Here is a 21,492-nt window from a genome sequence, read left to right on the forward strand (position 1 = left end):
GTGAATCTAAAGTAATGAAAGTCACTTTCCAGCCACTCTGCACCATAACCTAATGCAAATTGATTCTGAATTCACTATGTTTATCTAAAATCGCTCTCGTCTAAGAAATGGAAATGACCCTCTGGTGCTTTTAATCTTATGGAAAATATCTTTCATTGTTGGAGAACAGACAGATTCTTACTTTGAGCCTAGTGCTTGTGTTATATTGTATCAGAAATATTGAGTATAGTCAGTATGCATCAGCATACTGATGTGCTGTATCTTCCAATGCTAACTTCCTTTCTCTTGATCAAATAGCTGGTCAATATTCAGAATAATTTTAACATCATTTAAATATTGTGAATTATTATATATCATAAAAAGTTGCTGTAGTTTATAGGATGGTAATATTGAAATACTAGGGAACTTTAATTAACATGGTTAATCACAAATATACAAATATGAAAATAAAGAATGGGAAAGGTGTGCCTGTTCCATCAAGCCTGTGTAACATGATCGATACCTGGAGCATGCAAAACAGTCCAGCAGCCTTTACGCAGACATTCTTTGTCAATACTTAATGTCTACAAGGCTGCTACTCACCTTTCATGTAAACAAAGGGGCAGGGACAAATGCCCCCTCCTGCATTAGGTTCCTTGAACAGGACACCTGAAGTGAATTGTCATTTTATTTTGTCCCTTTCTGTCTTCACAGTGACCTGAATCTGAGAGTGCGGATTTTTGTTGATGGAATGTTGATCATCTTCCGAGTCAAGCCCGAGGATGCTGGGAAGTATACCTGTGTACCTAGTAACAGCTTTGGGCATTCTCCTTCAGCCTCAAGTTACTTGACAGTTCAGTGTGAGTATCATTGAGGGATTGGCCAAGCAGAGCATGGGCACTTGGACTTTATTTCCTTCTCTATGCCAGTGCTGAATTGGTTCATGATTCACATGCCCATTAAAGTCTTGCCTTCACATTCCAGCATCCCATTACTTACATCTCCACATTGCTGCAGAGACAATGGCAAAAACCCAATGCAATCACTACTGAAATGCACGTGGCATTTATTTCACTTGATGATGTACTCTATGCTGGTCTAAGGAGTTACATAGATAATTGCCAATTGTGTCTGACTAATATGAATTATAGAATATATTTTACTTTGGGTTGTTGCAGAACACAATTATGTACATTTAAATTATGTAGCACATTTACGAAAATATGTGCTTAAACTCCAATGCTGTGTCTGTTTTGCATTATTGCTGATTGTCAAAATTGGACCCAGTCTGTCAGCAACATAAAAATAGTATGGTACAGGAGTGATTAAGTTACTGGACTAGTATCCAAAGGCTTTGACTGAAGATCTGGAGATGTGAGTTCAAACCCTACCTTAATATAAATTCAGATAGTTAAATAAATCTATAATAAAAGGCTGCTAGAAGTGATGGTGAATGTGTAGCTAGCAGATTGTCATATAAAGCCATCTGGCTCATTAATATCCTTTAGGAAAGGAAAGCTGTCGTCTGGATATGATTCCAGTCTTACACCAATGCGATCCAGTTAACTGCCCTCTGAGATGGATTAGCAAACCATTCTTTCCAAAGATAGTTAAATACTGGCTGAATGTAGTGTTAACTAACAGCAGCTTTGTCAGGAATGACACTATCCAAAACTCATTAGTGTCATCTCAGATCCATTCTGGGAACTAATAGTATGTCCAGACTGTCACCTTGGTTGATGTATCATCCATTTCTTAGACTGATCCTCAGGGATTCCTTGAATTCCTTCCTTTCTCGTTCAGACTGTTCATTCTTTACTGCTGTTTGAGTCATATTTTCAAGATGCCATTTGCCACTGAAATTAATTTTTAAATATGTACACTGGATGTTTCCTTGCTTTTAGCAACATCAGAGCTCCAGCAAGTGACATTCGCCCCAGCAACATTTCCCACCCTCAATATTCAGATCTGTTTGGAAAGACCTAGGGTTTAACAAAGAACACATGTTTTAAGGTGCTTGGAAGTAGGTACAGAGGAGATATCAGGTTTTTACACAGAGAGTGGTGAGTGCATGGAATGGGCTGCCGGTGATGGTGGTGGAGGCGGATACGATAAGGTCTTTTAAGAGACTCCTGGACAGATATATGGAGCTCAGAAAAATAGAGGGTTATGGGTAACCCTAGGTAATTTCTCAGGTAAGGACATGTCAGCACAGCTTTGTGGGCTGAAGGGCTTGTATTGTGCTGTAGGTTTTCTATGTTTCTAACGCAATTCAACTGGAGAACTGCAGCTGCAAACCCTTTGAATTTGTTGCCACTGGCAGCTGTAGCGATCAAGTCAATGGGTATATTTAAGGCAGATGTTGATAGATTCTTGATTGGTCAGCGCATGAAGGGATATGGGGAGAAGGCAGAGATTGGGGCTGAGAAGGAAAACAGATCAGCCATGTTGAAATGGTGAAGCAGACTCGATAGGCCAAATGGCCTAATTCTGCTTCTATATCGTCTGGTCTTATAATTTGATTTGGAGAGGTTGACTGTTGAGGTGCAAATTGCAATTGAAACCCGACTAAAAGACGGATATTGCAACATAGAGCCATAGAGTTATATAGCATGGAAGAAGGGCCTTTAGTCCATGGTGACACAAGTTGTGCTACTTGAGCTAGTCCCATTTCCTCACGTTTGGCCCATATCCCTCTAAACCTTTCCGATTCCTGTACCTGCATAAGTATCTTTTAAACGTTATAATTGTACCTGCCTCTACCACTTCCTCTGGCAATTTGTTCCGTATACACACCACACTATGTGTGAAAAGTTGCCCCTCTTAAAACTTTCCCTTAAACTGTGACCTTCCACTTTATTTATGGCCCTTGTGATTTGATAAACCTCTATAAGGTCACCCCTCAGCTCCTACGTTGCATGGTAAAGGTCCCAGCTTCTCGAATCTTTTGTTATAACTTAATTCCTCCAGTAGCAGTAACCCTTTCATGAATCTTTTCTGCACCTTTTTCAGTTTAGCACCATCCTCTCTATACCCAGGTAATCAGTACTGCACACAGTATCCCAAATTTGTGGGAAGAACAAAGCGCAAAGTCTTGCCTCCTCATAGGACAGCGGTAGATCTTAGTCACCTACAATTAAATGACAATAGATGTTCCTAAACCTCTTAAGGCTTCATAAAGAATAGGAAAGAACATCTGATGAAGGGTCTCAGCCCGAAGTGTTGGCTGTTTACTCTTTCCCGTAGATGATGCCTGGCCTGCTGAGTTCCTCCAGTGTTTTGTGTGTGTTGCAAGAAGGAAACAGAAATTGGTAATAGGCTGCTTAAACCTACTCTCCAACCATCATGATCACGACTGGTGCTGTGCTTCATCCGATTCCTTTGCCATTCAAAAAAGTTGGTGTCAGCCTTGAATATATTAAACTCATGAGCACCATGGCTCTCTGAGATACAAAATTCCAAGAAGATCAGAATCTGAATCAGGTTTATTATCACCGGCATGTGTCGTGGAATTTGTGGTATGCCTCTCAGTGTAAATAAACTTATACCTGTATGCAAAGAAACTGATGTTTGCTCTGTGGAGCAAGTGGAAATGTAAATATCATTGTAATCAGATAGAAGGGTTCTTCAGTTTGTAAAGCAGTTACTTATCTGTCATTTATCCGTCTTTTTACTCAAGGACATTAACCAAAATATAGCTCCGTATCATTTTGCTTCTAGTTTATTTTACATCAATTCATGTAAGAAAGCACTACGTTAGTCAGCTATGACTCTTGTGCAGTTTCTAAAATGTGTTGAGTATTCTCACATATTCTTTTACATGATAATCTTGATTTCTTAATTCATTCATTTGAAAGCAAGTTGTCAGGGTGCCAATAAATTAATTATAAACTGTTAGGAAATGTAAAATGTTAATGCTTCTTCACAATAAGCACATAATGCAATCAACATTTCTTATTTTCTGAAAATTATCCCTGGCTTAAAATAATTAGATTGCCTACTAAGTGTTGAGGCACTGAAGTTATTTATCTCACAGGAAGTTCTCATTTCAGGGAAAATGTTCAATTTATGAACAACCTTCAATAAAACACAGAAGCTGCAACATGACCAACAATTTCTATCTTCTGCCAATTTCCTGAGATTCAGAAGGATAGCAGCCTAGTTTTATAGAGTTACAGGTTCATGCAACCTCCTTTGACCAACAGTCAACCATTTACACTGAAGTTAATTTTCTGCTCCCCATCTTCCAATCAACTCCTCTCGCCAACACATTAAGATGAATTTACAGTAGCCAATTAGTCTACAGTGTGCACATCGTTGGGAATGGAAGGAAATCCCTGCACCAGGTCACAGGGAGAACATGCAGACTCCACGAAGGTCAGAACTGAACCTGGGTTACTTGGTCTTAAGCTGCAGCTCTTTTAGATTATTATACTGGTTATTTTGTTAGATTGAATCCAATTTGTCTCCATTATGGCAATATGATATCTGGATTTGTAAATACATTGCAGTCCTTTTATTTATCCCCGGACAAAGATCCAGCCCCTTCACATCCATTGTCCTTTACACAGTCTGCAACATTTGAGAAGGTGCTCACACCACTCTGAGACTACTAATGAATAAGAGCAAGGAACCTAAACAGGATTGGATTATTTAGACCCTTGTATTTGCTGTGTCATTCAATGTCTGATTTTCTTTATCTCAGTACTATAAAGGTCTCAATGACATCATCTTCCACTCTTGTAAACTTGAAATAGGCCCATCCTGTTTAATCCTTTGTCATAGAACAAACTCACCATCCAAAGAATCACTATGATGAACTTTTCTTGAACTTTCTCTATCATAAGTACAGTATATCCTTTACAGTCATAGAGTTATAGAAAAGTATAGCCCTTTAGCTGTAACAGGCTCTTTGGCCCATCAAGTCCATGACAAACCATTTAGACTACCTAGTCCCATTGCCCTGCACCTGCCCCATAGCCCTCCATTACCCCTGCCATCCATGTACCTATTCAAACTTCTCTTAAACAATTCAAATTTGAGCTCACGTGCGCCACTTGCACTGGCAGCTTGTTCCATACTCTCACCATACTCTGAGTGAAGAAGGTTCTCCTCGTGTTCCCCTTAAATATTTCACCTTTCACCCTTAACCCATTACCTCTAGTTGTAGCCCCACCTAAACTCAGAGGAAAATGTCTGCTTGCATTTACCCTATCTATACTTCTCACAATTTTGTATACCTCTATCAAATCTCCTCTCAATCTTCTATGTTCCAAGGAATAAAGTCCTAACCTATTCAACCTTTCCTTATAACTCAGATCCTCCAGTCCCCCAACATCCAAATGTTCTCTGCACTCTTTCAACCTTATATACGCCTTTCCTGTAGGTAGGTAACCAAAACTACACACAATACTCCATATTAGGTCTTACCAACGTAACATCCTATCTCCTGTGCTCAATGCTTTGATTTCTGAAAGCCGATGTGCCCTTTCTATCTTTCAATGAATTATGGACCTGTATTCCCAGATCTCTTTGTTCCACCTCACTCCTCAGTGTCCTACCATTCACTGCGTAAGACCTAACCTGGTTGGTCCTACCAAAGGTAACACTCTGCACTTGTCTGCATTAAATTCTATCTGCCATTTTTCCAGCTGGTCCATATCCCACGGCAAGTTCTGATAGTCTTCCTTGCTGTCAACTATACCCTCAGTCTTGGTGTTTTCAGCAAGTTTGCTGATCCAGTTTACCATGTTATCATCCAGATTATTGATATAATAACAATGGGCCCAGCACTGATCCCTGCACCACTGCACTAGTCACTAGGCTCCAGTCAGAGCTCCATATCTGACTTCCATATCTTTCTTAGATACGGAATTCAGACTTGTGCACAATATTCCACGTGGATATCTCACCAGGGTTTATACAATAGGAGAATGGAGAATGAGATTTATATTCCTATATTCAAATTATCTTTCAATCAAGACCAACACAATATTGCCTTTCTAGCTGGTTGCAATTCAAAAGACAATTGATTTGCAATTAAATGTCGAGTTTACAATGGAAAACTCTATCTTGGAAAATAAATTTTGAAAAGATGCCATAAAAAGTTAAATGATATTGGATTAATTCAAATGAAATGGTTTGCTCCTACTGAGACAATAGAAGAGGAGAAAGCAAACATGATGGTCTGGTTATAGCGCACTTGGTGACAATCCCTCAACATAGTACCAGAGAGATTTTTACAAACAAAATGTACTCTTTGCAAAATAGTCAAAATTCATCTTGAATTTTCACTGCTATTGGTTCCCCTTTCATTTCTAGCACATGAAAGCAGATTAGGTAAACATTTAAGTGAGACCTGCAGTAGTTTTATTGACTATTACTCTCTGTTTAATAATCAGCCTGGTCACTATTAAAGCTGTCTGTTATATTATTATTTTATGATCTAATTTTGGGATGCATTTGAAATTGCGCAAGCACATTTTGCCTACACTCGTCTGTCTCTGCACATAAAGCCAAAACGAAAGCCCGTCAAAGTACATATATTATGATGAAAAATGTTTACATTTGAATTCTGACATGGAAGCCAATCTGAGATAAACAATTAACTCGGGTAACAAATTATTTGTTCCAGGAGAGCCATATGACTGCTTTGTGTGGTATCAATTATTGAATTAAGTCCCACTTACCCCAACAAATGATGTCATCCTTTGATGAGAGAGGGGTGAATGTCATCAATAATTGCCACCATGCTAGGAGGAAGAATTAATCCATGTTGTCCCCATCTTCTGAAGTAATAGTACATTCATTTTGTATAACACATGGAAACATGGTTATGTTAAATTTTAAAATACAGTGAATATTTCATTGGGTCACATCAGGACCAGTACATTTTGGCCCAATTAAGCAGATGCCCCAATTAGCTGAAGTTCCATGGAGATAGTTAAAAAGGTATTAAAAAAGCCAAACTGTTGTTTAACTGAGTAACAAATTATGTATTTAAATGAAATACAGAATAAATTAGAACTTTGCCAATACTACTGCAGAACTATAAAACTAGGCATTAGTTGCTAATGGTTATCAACAGAGGAATTCATCTGGTGCACACTAGCATGTATGGGTCTCCAGGGAAGGATAGCACCTCTGATGAAGAGGCTTGTCAAGTCCATTCTGAGGCAGCTCAATCCCCTTTGGTCCCCAATGAACACTCAGCTCTCATCTGTGGCTCCAAGAAGATTTTTGCATGTGACAGCGGTCACATCCCAATGTACCGCTTTACAGCAGGCTAAACCAGGTGAGGTTAGCTGGTGAGCTTCATACCCAGATAAAATAGAGACATGCCTGTCCTAGCATGTGAAGTCAGCTCCGGTGAAATGGGTTAATGTTTTCAATAGTGAGATCCAGTGGCCAAAAAGGCAGTTCTGCAGCACTTCATGGAGATCATGGTTATCCACTGCAATCAAGGAAGACCCCAGTTTGTGAAGACTACTCAGATCACTGGATCTGGCCTTCATACAATGCTTTTGACAATTGCATCTTCCAAATCTTCATTTTCGTTGTAACATTCAATATGATTATCAATACCTTCAAATTCTTCATAGTTCCTAACTTGTTGAAGAAGTGAAATCAGTTTAGTTTCACTGCCAGCCATTTCTGGGATCTCCAATCCTGAATGCTTGAAACCATAATGAGCAAGACAGTTCTAAATTGCCTTCATCCTTATTTCTCGCCAACTCTCAGTGACGAAAAAAATCACCATTTTTTGAACACAATCATACACAGTTGACAATATTTAAAAAGTGTTGCTCTAAGGATGATGTCATATCTAACGGCCACACAAGTGTACATGACTGAAGCTAGTTAGAAACTGTTCAGCAACAGTCTCCTGTCCCAATTAAGCAGCATAGTGTCTGAAATAACTGAAGGGAATCCCAACTATTTTCTCGATTAGTTTTGGTTCTTTAAGAGTTGTCCCAAATAAGCTGCTGTCCCAATTAACTGGAATCTCCTGTATCTTGATTTAGGTGCAGTAAATTGCTACTAATCAATGAGGAGGCCAGTACATCCATCTCTTTAATCAGCTTCAGTTAAACAAAGCACTGAACATGGCCCTGGGTCAAACCAGTTGCACTCTTACATTCAACTGATTTCACCGTCTTGAGAATGCACGAAGCCAGGCCGATACGTGATATATTGGGTCGGCAACCAAGTTTTTGTCAAGTTTGATTCATTGTAAAGTGGTAATGCTTGAACTCCATATTTTAAGTTTGCCAACTCATTTTGGAAACAGGTCTATTCTACTGAGAGGGGGAAAAATTGCTGTTCTACTTTTCACTTGTCTCCCAGAATCTCAGGATCCACAAGTTAATGTGATGTGTATTTGGAAACAACTTAATTTACTTCTATTTGTTATGTGTCATAGAGTAGTAGAGTCGAATGGCATGGAAACAAGTCCTTTAACTAACCAAGTCTGCACTGCCCATCAACCAACCATTTGCACTCATCCTGTATTAATGCCATGTTCATTCTCTCTTTATTCCCATCAACTCTGCCCGGATTCATCCATGCACAGTAGGGACACTTTACAGTGGTCAATTAACCTGACAGTTTGCATGTCTTTGGCACGAGGGAGGATCCAGTACACCCAGTAGAAACCCATGAGGTTACAGGAAGAATGCACAAACACGACAATATCTGCAGATACTGGAAATCCACACAAAATGCTGGTGGAACTCAGCAGATCAGACAGCAACCATGGAAAAGAGTAAACAGTCAACATTTCTGGCTGAGACCCTTCATCAGGATTGGGAAAAAATGATCAGGTTATAGTAAGAAGGTGGGGGAAGGGGAAGAAGAAGTACAAGGTGGTAGGTGGCATGTGATAGGTGAAATCGGGAGAGGGGGAGGGCTGAAGTAAAGAGCTGGGAAGTTGATTGGTGAAAGAGATAAAGGGCAAGAGAAGGAGGAATCTGATAGGAGAGGATAGAAGACTATGGAAGAAAGGAAAGGGGGAGGAGTGCCAGACGGAGCTGATAAACAGGTAAGGAGATAAGGTAAGAGAGGGAAAAGGGAATGGGGAATGGTGAAGGGAGGGGGCATTACCAGAAGTTCAAGCCATCAGGCTGGAGGCTACCCAGTCAGAATGTAAGGTGTTGCTCCTCCAACCTGAGTGTGGCCTCATCGCAGCAGTAGAGGAGAACAGGAGGAATGTGCACAGTATATGGTGAAATCAGATGGATGTTGAAGTGCAAGTGAATTTTGAACCTTCCTAGTCTAAAATCCAACTGCATCTAAACATCAGTCTAAAAGATAATCTCTGCACTGATGATTCCTTCAACAAAAGTGAGCAACTACCAAAGCTGAACATAATCAAGCTGTGATGTCTTTAACAATGTACAAACTTGGCCCATTCCTGGGCATGATCTTCATGACTCAGGTACTCTTCTTCCCTCACTCATTCCTTTAGCAAGCTGACTTTGCTACATTTGCTTAGAACAAGTAATGTAATTTTAATATATCAAAAATGCACTGTGTTTTAATGTGTAAAGTAGCAGTGGCATATCAAGCATGTCACTCTCTTCCATTTGATAATCTTGTTCCTGCACGTAACCTCGAGTATTTCAATTGCTCTTCAGCCTAACCTTCTTTGATAAAATGTTCCCTACATCCACATATACAAATAGCAGAGTGGTGAATTCACCATTTGCTTTTTCTCAGCAATAATGTAGAAATTTTGCCTGAAAATAAAGATTATTTCAATATTGGTTGTTGAATCATTGGAATGAAACATCATTGTCTGCCTCAAGAAAGTAATTACATTTCTTAATAATGCAGAATATAAATAAGTCTCATTAGCTTTAACTCTTGCTCTAAATTGGATAGATATGAGCTGGAGAGACAGAAGTACTGACTGCAACGTTTACTGTAATCTCATTACTTCCTCAGCAGGGAGCTCAGAAGTTAAGAGCAGTTTGGCTGGCATCCAAGTCCAGTATCTGGAACTTCATCCTCCTCTAAAGGCTAAATTTTATGGATTAAATGGCCTTGACTATCCCCGCCTGGCAGCGTTAGATTGAGGCTCTGTGTTTCACTTTCATTCCAACTAAGATTCTTAGACAGCAGGGTTTGTTCTGCATAACCAAAATAAAAGGGAAGATTTCCAGGCACAATTAACTTCTGTACAGATGGAACAGTTCTTCTCCTTTTCAGACATATCATCAACTGAACTGCTGTATAATTAGATGCAACACTGTGAAATGCTCTACAACTCACCAAATGAGCAAAACTAAAGCCCTTGAGAGTAGTTATTGATTTGCCTTCAAAGTTCCCACATGATTAAAAAGGTTTTAACATGACAGATGAACTGCACGATTAAATCCTCTGTTGTCAAATCAATCAGCAACAATCCCTGGCCACTCAGCTCAGTTTAGAATATACACACCCATGGACGCCAGAATCCAAGTCTTACTGTTGGTCAAATCAATGAGAGTACATTGAGAAAAGGCCATCAGGCACATAAAAAACATTAGCTTATAGAGTGCCTTCTGCAGATTGGTGATAATGTGCCAAGGATAAGCAGAAAAAAATCTATAGCCATTTTAAGGAAAATTACCTTACCATCCTTAATCAAATAAATTTCAGGAATGAAGGTTACCAAATACATATAACTAATCCACATTGATAAAACTAATTGTAGTCACTCCTGACTAATCTCTTGGGTCCTAATAGATTTTCAATGCACACACATGTTTTCTCTCTCTTCTCAGGTAGGACCTCATGAATGACTTGCTCCCAATTTAGTTTTTTCAGGTAACTGAAGAGTCCTAAGTAGGATCCACAGACTCTGCAATTACTGATCAGTAATGCACATGGTAATTTGGTCTGTTATGATCACATGTTTTGCATACTGTTCATACAGATAAGTTCAATACAACAGTACATTAAAGTAGTCCAAGGTAAAACAATGAGTGCAAAATACAGTACCGGGAAAATGCGGTACAGGTGGATGAGAAGATGCAAGGTAGACTGTGAAGTGAAGAGTCCATCTAGAGAATGGTTCAATCAAAGTTCAAAGTAAATTTATCATCAAAGTACATATATACTATCCCAAGGTTAATTTTCTTGCGGGGAAACTCAGTAAATCCAAGAACCATAATAGTATCAATGAAAGATTGCACCTCAGAGGGTGGACAATCAACTAGTGTGCAAAAGACAACAAACTGTGCAAGTACAAAAGAAAAAAGAAATAATAAGAATAATATCTAATAAATAAAAAATAAATATCAAGAGCGTGAGATGAAGAGTCGTTGAAAATGAGTCCATGGGTTGCGGGAATTGTTCAGTGATGGGGCAATTGAAGTTGTGTGAAGTTTTCCCCACTGGCTCAAGGGCTTGATGGCTGAAGTAACTGTTCCTGAATCTGGTGGTATGAATTCTGAGGCTCTTGTACCTTTTTCCTGATGATAGCAGTGAGAAGAGAGCATGACATGGGTGGTGGGGGGGCCTCTGAAGATGGATGCTGCTTTCCTGCGTTAGCACTCTGTGTAGATGTGCTCAATGGTGGGAAGCGCTTTTCTCATGATTGACGAGCCTTATCCACTACTTTTCGTAGGATTTTCTGTTAAAGGTCATTGGTGTTTCTGTACCCAGCTGTGATGCAACCAGTCAATATACTCTCCACTGCATACCTATAGAAGTTGTCAAAGTTTTAGATGTCATGCTGAATCTTCAAAAACTCCCAAGGAAGTAGAGGCACTGCTGTGCTTTCCTCATAATGGTACTTATATGCTGGGCCCGGGACAGGTCTTCCAAAATGATAGCACCGAGGAATTTAAGGTTGCTGACCCTCTCCACTTCTGATCCCCCAAAGAGGACAGGCTCATGGACCACTGGTTTCCTCTTGCCTGAAGTCAATAATCAGCTCCTTAAGTCAATAGTTTTAAAACAGTGGGATAGAAGTTTTTCTTGAGCCAAGTGATACGTGTTTTCAGCCTTTTATATCTTCTGCCTGATGGGAGGAGGAAGAACAGAGAGTCTTGCGGGGTCCCTGATTATGCTGGTTGCTTTACTAAAGCAACAAGAAGTGTAGACAGAAAACATGGAGGGGAAACTGGCTTCCATGATGTGCTGAACTGTGTCCATAACTCTCTGCGCTTTCTTGCAGTCACAGACAGAGCAGTTGTCATCCCAAGCTGTGATGCTTTCTATGGTGCATCATTAAAAATTGGTGAGGGTCCAAAGGTACTTATCAACTTTATTTCCCTCCTGAGGAAGTAGAGGTGCTGGTGAGTTTTCGGACTGTAGCATCTACATATTTGGACCAGGACAGGCTGTAGGCGATGTTCACTCCTAGGAACACGAAGCTGTCAACCCTCGCACCCTCAGCCCTGTTTATGTAAACAGAAGTTTGTACACTTCCTTCCCCCCCCCCCCCCACCACCACCACTTAACTGAAATCAATGACCAGTTCTTTTGTTTACTGACATTAAGGGAATAGTTGTTGTCATGACACCATGTAACTAGACTCTATGTCTCCTTCCTCTACTCCAACTCATTGTTATTTGAGATATGGCCCACTATGGTGGAGGTTGTGTGGGTTGTTTGGCATGTTGTATGCTCCTTCCATTTTTTATGTAATACGCTCCCATTACACAGAGGAGCCCAGTGCCTTCCTGGATGCTCTTTTTACTTTTTGAGGAGCCATGGTCTAAGGATTTCCATGAATCAATGAAGATGTTACATTTTCCCTTCGAGATTTTGAGAACATCATCTATGCATCAATTCTCTGGAACTCTCCTGCCGTGATAGAACTCATTGTACTGTTTTATTAGAAACTTTCTATGACTAGTAGGTGTATTTGAAAAAGCAATATATTGTATTTGGTAAATGTTTTATTTTTAACACAAGAAAGAATGACAGCTCAAAGTGGAATAAATAGCTTCTATTTCAGCAAAATAGTATATTACAACAGCACCTATGGTGTTTCTTTTATGAAAAGATAAATAAGATAACCATTATTTTTTCTTGAAGACAGTGAGGTTAATTTTAGCTTAATTTGCTCATCATGCAACTGTTATGAAATATGCTGGGTAGATTTTAAGGTACATTAGATTTGTTCCTCGTATTGATTGGTGATTAAAATTTGTGCTGTGGGTTTCCAGCCCAATAGGTTGGATTAAAATTGCCCCTGGAATCTCTCTAATGTAACCACCATCTCCACCAAACTGCTCCTGATCTCAGATAGCAAGGCGTAAATGCAATTCCTTAAATATTCTCTGAAAAGCAGAGATTATAATTGAATTGCAATAATTGACTTGCAGTGGTAATTCATGACAGTAGTTTGATTGAATAATGTGACTTGCTTTACAAGCTTCACTCACAATCTAATGAACTCCCACACATTCATAGCAGCTGCACATGCAACAAAACACTCATCAAGCTCACAGCAGGCATACAATGCAAGAGGTTTTACCTGGATTTTTCCAGTCCCCTGTAAATGATTTGGTAAAGTAAATCTATAAACTAACATGTATGTAGATGCAGAAAGATAAAGTGCAAACTCTAGACTCTAAACTATGAATACTGTTCTAAGACTTTGCACAACCATTATCCTTTAGCTATAGTAAGTAAAAAGTAAAGTTCTTCCCCACGCCTTGTTTGGCCCATTGGTTGCCTGTTTTACAAAGCCAACTTGCTAGCTCAATGCTCAACCCAGCATAGATGGAAAGTGTGCAAGGAGCCAGGCGGATTCAAACTCAGGGCCACTCGCCCTGAGGTCTGGTGCAGATGCCACTACACCACCGGCAACAGACTGTGCAAGGTCTTATATCTTATAATGACACACGATGAGGCTAGTTAGCCTAGCGAACACTTCTTCGGGGTATGGAAGGACACCAAAGCACCAGAAGGAAACCCATGCAGACTGCCTGGATAGCACTACACAGGATCAAATCTGGAGACGTGAAGCAGCTGCATCACCATGCTGCCCTATGAAGAAACAAATGACATTACAGATGCTTTCACATATGCCCAGCACAAGAAACATGGTGTCCAGAAACAATCTGATCATGACCAAATGTGACTTTGTTTGCTAGTTTAAGCTTTAACATCGACCTGTTCAATATGTTCCAGATCCAGCACGAGTTGTCAACATGCCTCCTGTCATTTATCTGCCCGTTGGAATGCCTGGATATATCAGGTGCCCAGTGGATGCAGATCCTCCAGCGACCCAAGTCAAGTGGACCAAAGATGGACGGCCACTGAGGATTGAAAAGGTAACGGTTAGGATTTAATGGCTCCTGTTGTTGGACAGAGTATGAGGTTCAGTGCCTGCAGGCTTTAGGATGTTTCTTCAAAATTCAGTGGAGTTTACTTGGTTATTCAAGAATTTGACACAATAAATACATTCTCAGTAAAAATATTAATACATTAGCACCATTCAAAAATATATCTGGCCTCATCATTAAAAGAGCAGTGCTCAAATTTTTACCAGACCCGGTTGACTCTTAATAGCTCCTCAGTTCAGAGGGTGTTTATGGATTGGAAATAATGCTAGCATTGACATTGATATCCTTTGAAAAAATATTTTTTAAAAGTCACAGCCATTTTTCCTACAGTGTGATGTGTATGTCCTTGGATCTCAGTGCATTGTTGACCTTGATGGGGGGGGGGGGTTCTTTCGTCTAGAAGATATATTTTCTCTTTTTCTGAACAAGTAAGCTGAGGAAATTTTTAAAAGTTTACTATATTCTCTTAACTTAAATAGAGTAAGTTTAAGACATGTGTTAAAATAGAACTGTTAGTGCTTTTCCAAGGAGAATATTTGGCCTCTCTGTGCAACTATCTATGAGAGAACACTAGATCATCTGACTCTGTAATACATTTTTCTCTACTTCAATAGCGACCCTTCAACAAGGTACTGGTTGGAATTGAGATAATTAGCCAAATTCTACTGTGAAGTTTTACTGCGTCATTCTCAAAGCTGAGCTGCTGCATGATGTAGTTTGTAATGTGAGCAGAAATGAGGATATGGTAATCCAATGCAACTGACCAGAGCCTGTAGAATGCAACTTAGTACGTTAAAGCGGCACATTGTAGCGGTGTGCTACACGCAGCGCTAAAATAACGACACGGAGTCAGTAAACTGCAGTTAAAGAAGATTTTATTCGAACTTCACAGCCTTGCTTTAAAGCCTCCCTGATCCCGCCCTCCCCAGGCACGGATGCTGTAGGGGCATGTACTCACAATCCCCCACAGGCTTTTCCCTTTGTTGGTGAAGCAGACCTGGCGTCCTTTTGGGACTGGTCTTTGTGCCGGCGCGCTGGCTATTTGTGAGCCGGTTCAAGTGCGCTAGGAAGTGGGTTGCCACATAACCCCCCCCCCCCCCCCAGAACCGGCGATACACCCCTCAATGTCCACAGTCTGGGCCGGACCCTGTTTGGGAGGTCAGCCTCTGCGCCACGGTGCCAGAATCTCGACCGTTTGCACCAAATCCATATGGGCCAGTTTGAGTCGGTCCACCGTGAAAACCTCCTCTCTCCCCCCAATGTCCAGCATGAACGCGGACCCGTTGTTCCTGAGCACCGTCTTGGGGTACGCAGGTCGCGTTCTGCCCATGCTGCGAAGTGGGTATGGGGGCCAGGTCACCGAGCCTCTCGCGTAGTCTGCCCAGGACTGCTGCGGGTTCTTCCTCTTGCCCCCTTGGGGCTGGTATGAACTCCCCGGGGATGACCAGGGGTGCGCCGTACACCAACTTGGCCGACGAGGCGTGCAGATCGTCTTTGGGCGCCGTGCGGATGCCGAGTAGGACCCAGGGAAGCTCGTCCGCCCAGTTAGCTCCTCGCAGGCGGGCCATACGAGCCGACTTTAGGTGACGGTGGAAACGCTCCACTAGCCCGTTCGACTGTGGGTGGTAGGCAGTTGTGTGGTGCAGCTGAGTCCCCAAAAGGCTGGCCATAGCTGACCACAGACCGGAGGTGAACTGGGCGCCTCTGTCGGAGGTACTGTGGGCCCGTATACCAAAGCGGGACACCCAGGTTGCAATCAGTGCCCGGGCACAAGATTCAGAGGTGGTGTCGGTGAGCGGGATCGCCTCTGGCCATCTTGTGAACCGGTCCACGATAGTCAGGAGGTGCTGCGCTCTGCGCGACACTGGCAGGGGGCCCACAATATCCACATGAATGTGGTCGAAATGCCGGCGGGTGGGGTGGAACTGCTGCAGCAGGGCTTTAGTGTGCCGCTGCACCTTGGCTGTTTGGCAGTGCATGCACGTTCTGGCCCATTCACTGACCTGCTTGCGGAGTCCGTGCCAAACGAACCTGCTGGAGACCATCCGGACGGTTGTCCTGATGGAGGGGTGCACTAGGTTAAGAATGGAGTCAAAAACATGTTGCCAACAAGGTGCCGGGACGACGGGACGGGGCTGGCCAGTGGCGATGTCGTAGAGTAGGGTCCACTCATCTGGGCCTACGGGGAGGTCCTGGAGCTGCAAACCGGAGACTGCGGTTCTGTAACTCGGGATCTTCTCGTCTGCCTGCTGCGCCTCTGCCAGCGCCTCAAAGTCTACCCCTTGGGAAAGGGCATGAATGTTAGGGCGAGAGAGCGCATCCACCACGACATTGTCCTTACCTTAGACGTGCCGGACATCCGTCGTTTACTCAGAGATGTAGGACAGGTGGCGCTGCTGGCAGGACGACCAGGGATCGGACACCTTTGTGAACGTAAAGGTAAGTGGCTTGTGGTCCGTGAACGCGGTGAAGGGCCTACTTTCTAAGTACCTGAAATGCCAGATTGCAAGGTATAGCGCCAACAGTTCCCGGTTGAAAGCACTGTATTTGAGCTCAGGTGGCTGCAAGTGTTTGCTGAAAAACGCCAGGGGTTGCCAGCGACCCGCGAAGAGTTGCTCCAGTACCCCACTGACTGCCATGTTAGACGCGTCCACTGTGAGAGCGGTAGGGACGTCCATTCTGGGGTGCACTAACATCGCGGTGTTTGCCAAAGCTTCCTTCGTTTGAACGAAAGCGGCGGCGGACTCCTTGTCCCAGGTAATGTCCTTGCCCGGACCCAACATCAGGGCGAACAGAGGGTGCATGATTCGGGCAGCTGAAGGGAGGAAGCAGTGGTAGAAATTGACCATACCTACGAATTCCTGAAGGCCTTTGATTGTGGTGGGTCGGTGGAAATGGCGGACTGCGTCTACCTTAGCGGGCAGAGGGGTTGACCCGTCTTTAGTAATCCTGTGGCCCAGGAAGTCAATGGTGTCGAGCCCGAACTGGCATTTGACCGGGTTGATTGTTAGACCGTACTCACTCAGTCGGGTGTAGAGTTGACGGAGGTAGGACAGATGCTCCTGACAACTGCTGCTGGCTATGAGGATGTCGTCCATATAGATGAAAGCGAAGTCCAGGTCACGTCCCACCACGTCCATTAACCGCTGAAACATCTGTGCGGCATTCTTCAGGCCGAACGGCATGCGGAGGAACTCGAAAAGGCCGAACGGGGTGATGAGTGCTGGTTTGGGGACGTCGTCTGGATGCATCGGGATTTGATGGTATCCCCGGACGACGTCTACCTTGGAGAAGATTCGTGCACCGTGCAGGTTTGCTGCAAAGTCCTGAATGTGCGGCACAGGGTAGCGGTCCGGTGTTGTAGCCTCGTTCAGCCTGCGGTAGTCGCCGCACGGTCTCCAGCCCCCTGTTGCTTTGGGCACCATGTGCAGGGGGGAGGCCCATGGGCTGTCGGACCACCGGATGATCCCCAATTCCTCCATCCTCTTGAACTCCTCCTTCGCCAGTCGGAGCTTGTCCAGGGGAAGCCTTCAAGCACGGGCGTGGAGGGGTGGTCCTTGTGTCGGGATGTGGTGCTGTACGCCGTGTCTGGGCATGGCCACCGTGAACTGCAGCGCCAGAACCGATGGGAAATCCGCCAGGACTCTGGTGAAGTCGTTGTCGGACAGCGTGATGGAGTCGAGGTGTGGGGCTGGCAACTGGGCTTCTCCCAGGGAGAACATCTGAAAGGTCTCGGCGTGGACCAGCCTCTGCCTCGGCAGGTCGACCAGCAGGCTGTGAGACCGCAAAAAATCTGCACCCAGAAGCGGTTAGGCTACAGCAGCAAGTGTGAAGTCCCACGTGAACCGGCTGGAGCCGAACTGTAGCTGCACCGTATGGGTGTCATAGGTCCTTACTGTGCTGCCATTCACGGCCTTCAGGGGGGGATCCAGTGCCCTGTTGCGGGTGTCATAACTCGTCGGAGGTAAGACGCTGATCTCAGCACCGGTGTCAACCAAAAAAAAGCATCCCAACCTCTTGTCCCACTCATACAGGAGGCTATCCCGATGGCCAGCCGCCATAGCCATCAGCGGTGGCTGGCCCTGGCGTTTCCCGGGAACCTGCAGGGCGGGCTACAGCAGCAGGCTTCTGCGCCCCACCGCTGGTGGTAGAAACACCATTGTTCATTGGGCTCCTCACCCCTGCCTCTGGGGTTAGCGGGCTCTGTGGCCGGGCCAGGTTTGGTTTGCTGCTGGGAGCGTGGCTGGGTGATCTGTGCGATGGACGCCCCACTCTCCTTCTTGGCGTTCCACAGCAAGTCCGCCCGGGCTGCCACCTTCCGGGGGTCGCTGAAATCCGCGTCGGACAGCAGCAGGCGTGTGTCCTCAGGTAGCTGCTCCAGGAATGCCTGCTCAAACATGAGGCAGAGTGTGTGTCCGCCGGCCAGAGACAACATCTCATTCATTAAAGCCGATGGAGGTCTGTCTCCCAAGCCATCCAGGTGCAGTAAGCAGGCAGCCCGCTCACGCCGTGAGAGTCCGAAAGTCCTGAGGAGCAGGGCTTTGAATTCCGTGTACTTGCCGTCCGCTGGGGGAGACTGTATGAACTCCTCAACCTGGGCGGCTGTGTCCTGGTCGAGGGAGCTCACCACATAGTAGTAACGTGTGTCCTCTGAGGTTATCTGCCGAACGTGGAATTGGGCTTCTGCTCGCTGGAACCACAGGTGAGGTCGCAGCGTCCAGAAGCTTGGCAGTTTCAATGAAACCGCATGAACAGATGCGATGTCGTTCATCTCTGGTCCAAAAATCGTTTGGACCGTCAGGGTCACCAATTGTAGCGGTGTGCTACACGCAGCACTAAAATAACGACACAGAGTTGGTAAACTGCAGTTAAAGAAGATTTTATTCGAACTTCACAGCCTTGCTTTAAAGCCTCCCTGATCCCGCCCTCCCCGGGCGCAGATGCTGTAGGGGCACGTACTCACAATCCCCCGCAGGCTTTTCCCTTTGTTGGTGAAGCAGACCTGGCGCCCTTTTGGGACTGGTCTTTGTGCCAGCGCGCTGGCTATTTGTGAGTCGGTTTGAGTGCGCTAGGAAGTGGGTCGCCACAACATCTAATTTATTCTCAAGCTTAGGGAAGTTTTTTGTATTTCCAGGAGCCTCATAGTTTCTTCCCTCTTATTCTTCCTATGGATCCAAGTGAATTAAACATAGAGTACTGTACACCTCCTTAAAATCTACTTCATATTCATATCTATTTATTTTTTATTTATTGATTAAGATACAGTGCGGAATAGGCCTTTCCAGCCCTTCAAACCGAGCCATCCCAGCCCAATCATGAGACAATTTACAATGACCAATTAACCTAACAACCAGTACATCTTTGGACTGTGGGAGGAAACCAGAGCACCCGGAGGAAACCCACGTGGTCATGGGAAGAACACGCAAACTCCTTTTAGGCAGTGGCGGGAATTGAACCTGGGCCGCCGGTACTGTAAAGCGTTGTGATATGCTAGTGTGCCGCTACCTGTTCTGAAGAACTATGATCATAAACTGCCCAAGATGATGTCACATCGTGCTATAGTGAGCAGACTATGCAGATGTCAGAATGTGAAGAGGCTGGTGTGATCCATTTGCTCACTGTATACCAAGCCTGGTGGAAAAATTATCAGATGAGACGGCCTACCAAATTCCACTGTACCGTGTTCAGGCACAAGCGTCAGGTTACACACACACTGGCCTCAATTGTGAGACTGCAAATTAAATTGAGTAATGCAACTTAATATTGAAGTTAGGGAAGTTTATACCTCTTTTGGGTTGAAACGTGACAATAATCATGTTCATCAAACTTCACAATAGCATCATTCCTTGTACTTATCCTAACACTAGGTCCCATTCCAGATTTTAGACATGACAACAGATCTCAGTCCTGATTCCAGACCCCCATTCTGGATAGACACCCAACACAGGCCCTGATCCTTATCACAAATCTGACCACAGACTTCAGTCATATTTTTTGATCCAATGTCAACCAGAGGGACCTATAACTTCTGATCTCTCAACTTTTGTCCCAGAGGGCACATTTTCTTTCATAGTAAAGTGAACTAGCCACAGAGAGACCAGCTGACATGCCTGTGGTCACAAGCTGCAAAATATTGGCTGTGGTGCTTCCAGTAACAAGCAGTTCACAGAATTTCACTCTCAGCACTTGTACGTATAGGGAGACCAACTGGTGTAGTTGAACCTATGCCCAGCAAATGTTACTTTGTAACCAGGTTAAAGTTGAACGATAAAAGGCTTGAGTGTACATCTAAATGTTGAAGTAAGCTATAGCTGAATATATGTATTTTTTAAAAATTTTGGTTCATAAGCCTTTATATCGCTATCAATGATACATGCTTAATTTGGAAAACTTGGATTATTTAATTATCACCAGTATCACTCAATTAGCAGGTAACAATTATCTGTTTTATTAACATTGCCAAGTGGGATGCAACATTTCATTTAAAATTATATTATCAGGAACCATCCATCAGAAAAGCTATTTTACATATCAACATTTAACAGCAGTAAGTCTTTATACCTGCAGGAAGCTCTTTGACAGTAATGTTAACATTAAATGTTAACTAATATTAGCTCTTGCAATAATAGGCCAGTTTTTACAAAGCCTTTTCATATACTTTCTCTCCATTGAACCTTTTTCTTCTTTCTCTCAACTCCTCTCACATACTTCCCCCCCTCTCAGTCATTATTTCTTGCACCCCTTATCAATATCTTCCATCCCTGGGGTTATCAGTTTATTGAGGAGAGCAACAAACCCTCTCTAAACTCTCCTCAATAAACCAAAGACATTGATAACGGGTGCAAGAAATAATGACTGATAGGAGGGGAAGTATGCACTTGCTAAGGTGGCTAGGCCTAGTCACCACCCTCATTTCTGCAGTTGTTCACTGTTTATACTTTTAGATACAGATGTAAATAGCACAAATTAGTTTGAAGGAAACTTAAGCATTCTGTACAATATCCAAATGATTACTATTTTGCTCTTGCTATAGTTTAACAAACTAAAAGATGAGCGGCTGAACTCCAAAGTTTATTTCTTTTCTCCAGGCATGTGAGTGAACATGTCTGTAAACATAGGCCTCATAGAAATAAACTAAAATGGGGAAGAACACAGGATAAACTGACAAAAGTAAGATCTTAAGACCATAAAATATAGGAGCAGAATTTGGCCATGTGGCCCATCGAAT

General features: G+C 43.3%; 1 protein-coding gene across 2 annotated transcripts in view; it reads left to right on the plus strand.

The window, feature by feature from the left end:
* The window catches only part of igsf9bb (immunoglobulin superfamily, member 9Bb), a 687,093-nt gene that overhangs the window by 567,085 nt on the left and 98,516 nt on the right, over nt 1–21,492 (plus strand). For both annotated transcript variants that reach the window (XM_059957059.1, XM_059957060.1), the window contains exons 7-8: nt 694–839; nt 14,110–14,252. In XM_059957059.1, the coding sequence (XP_059813042.1) occupies nt 694–839; nt 14,110–14,252 (289 nt within the window). The remainder of the gene's footprint in view (nt 1–693; nt 840–14,109; nt 14,253–21,492) is intronic.

The sequence above is a fragment of the Hypanus sabinus genome, chromosome X2, assembly GCF_030144855.1.
Source record: "Hypanus sabinus isolate sHypSab1 chromosome X2, sHypSab1.hap1, whole genome shotgun sequence".
NCBI lineage: Eukaryota > Metazoa > Chordata > Chondrichthyes > Myliobatiformes > Dasyatidae > Hypanus > Hypanus sabinus.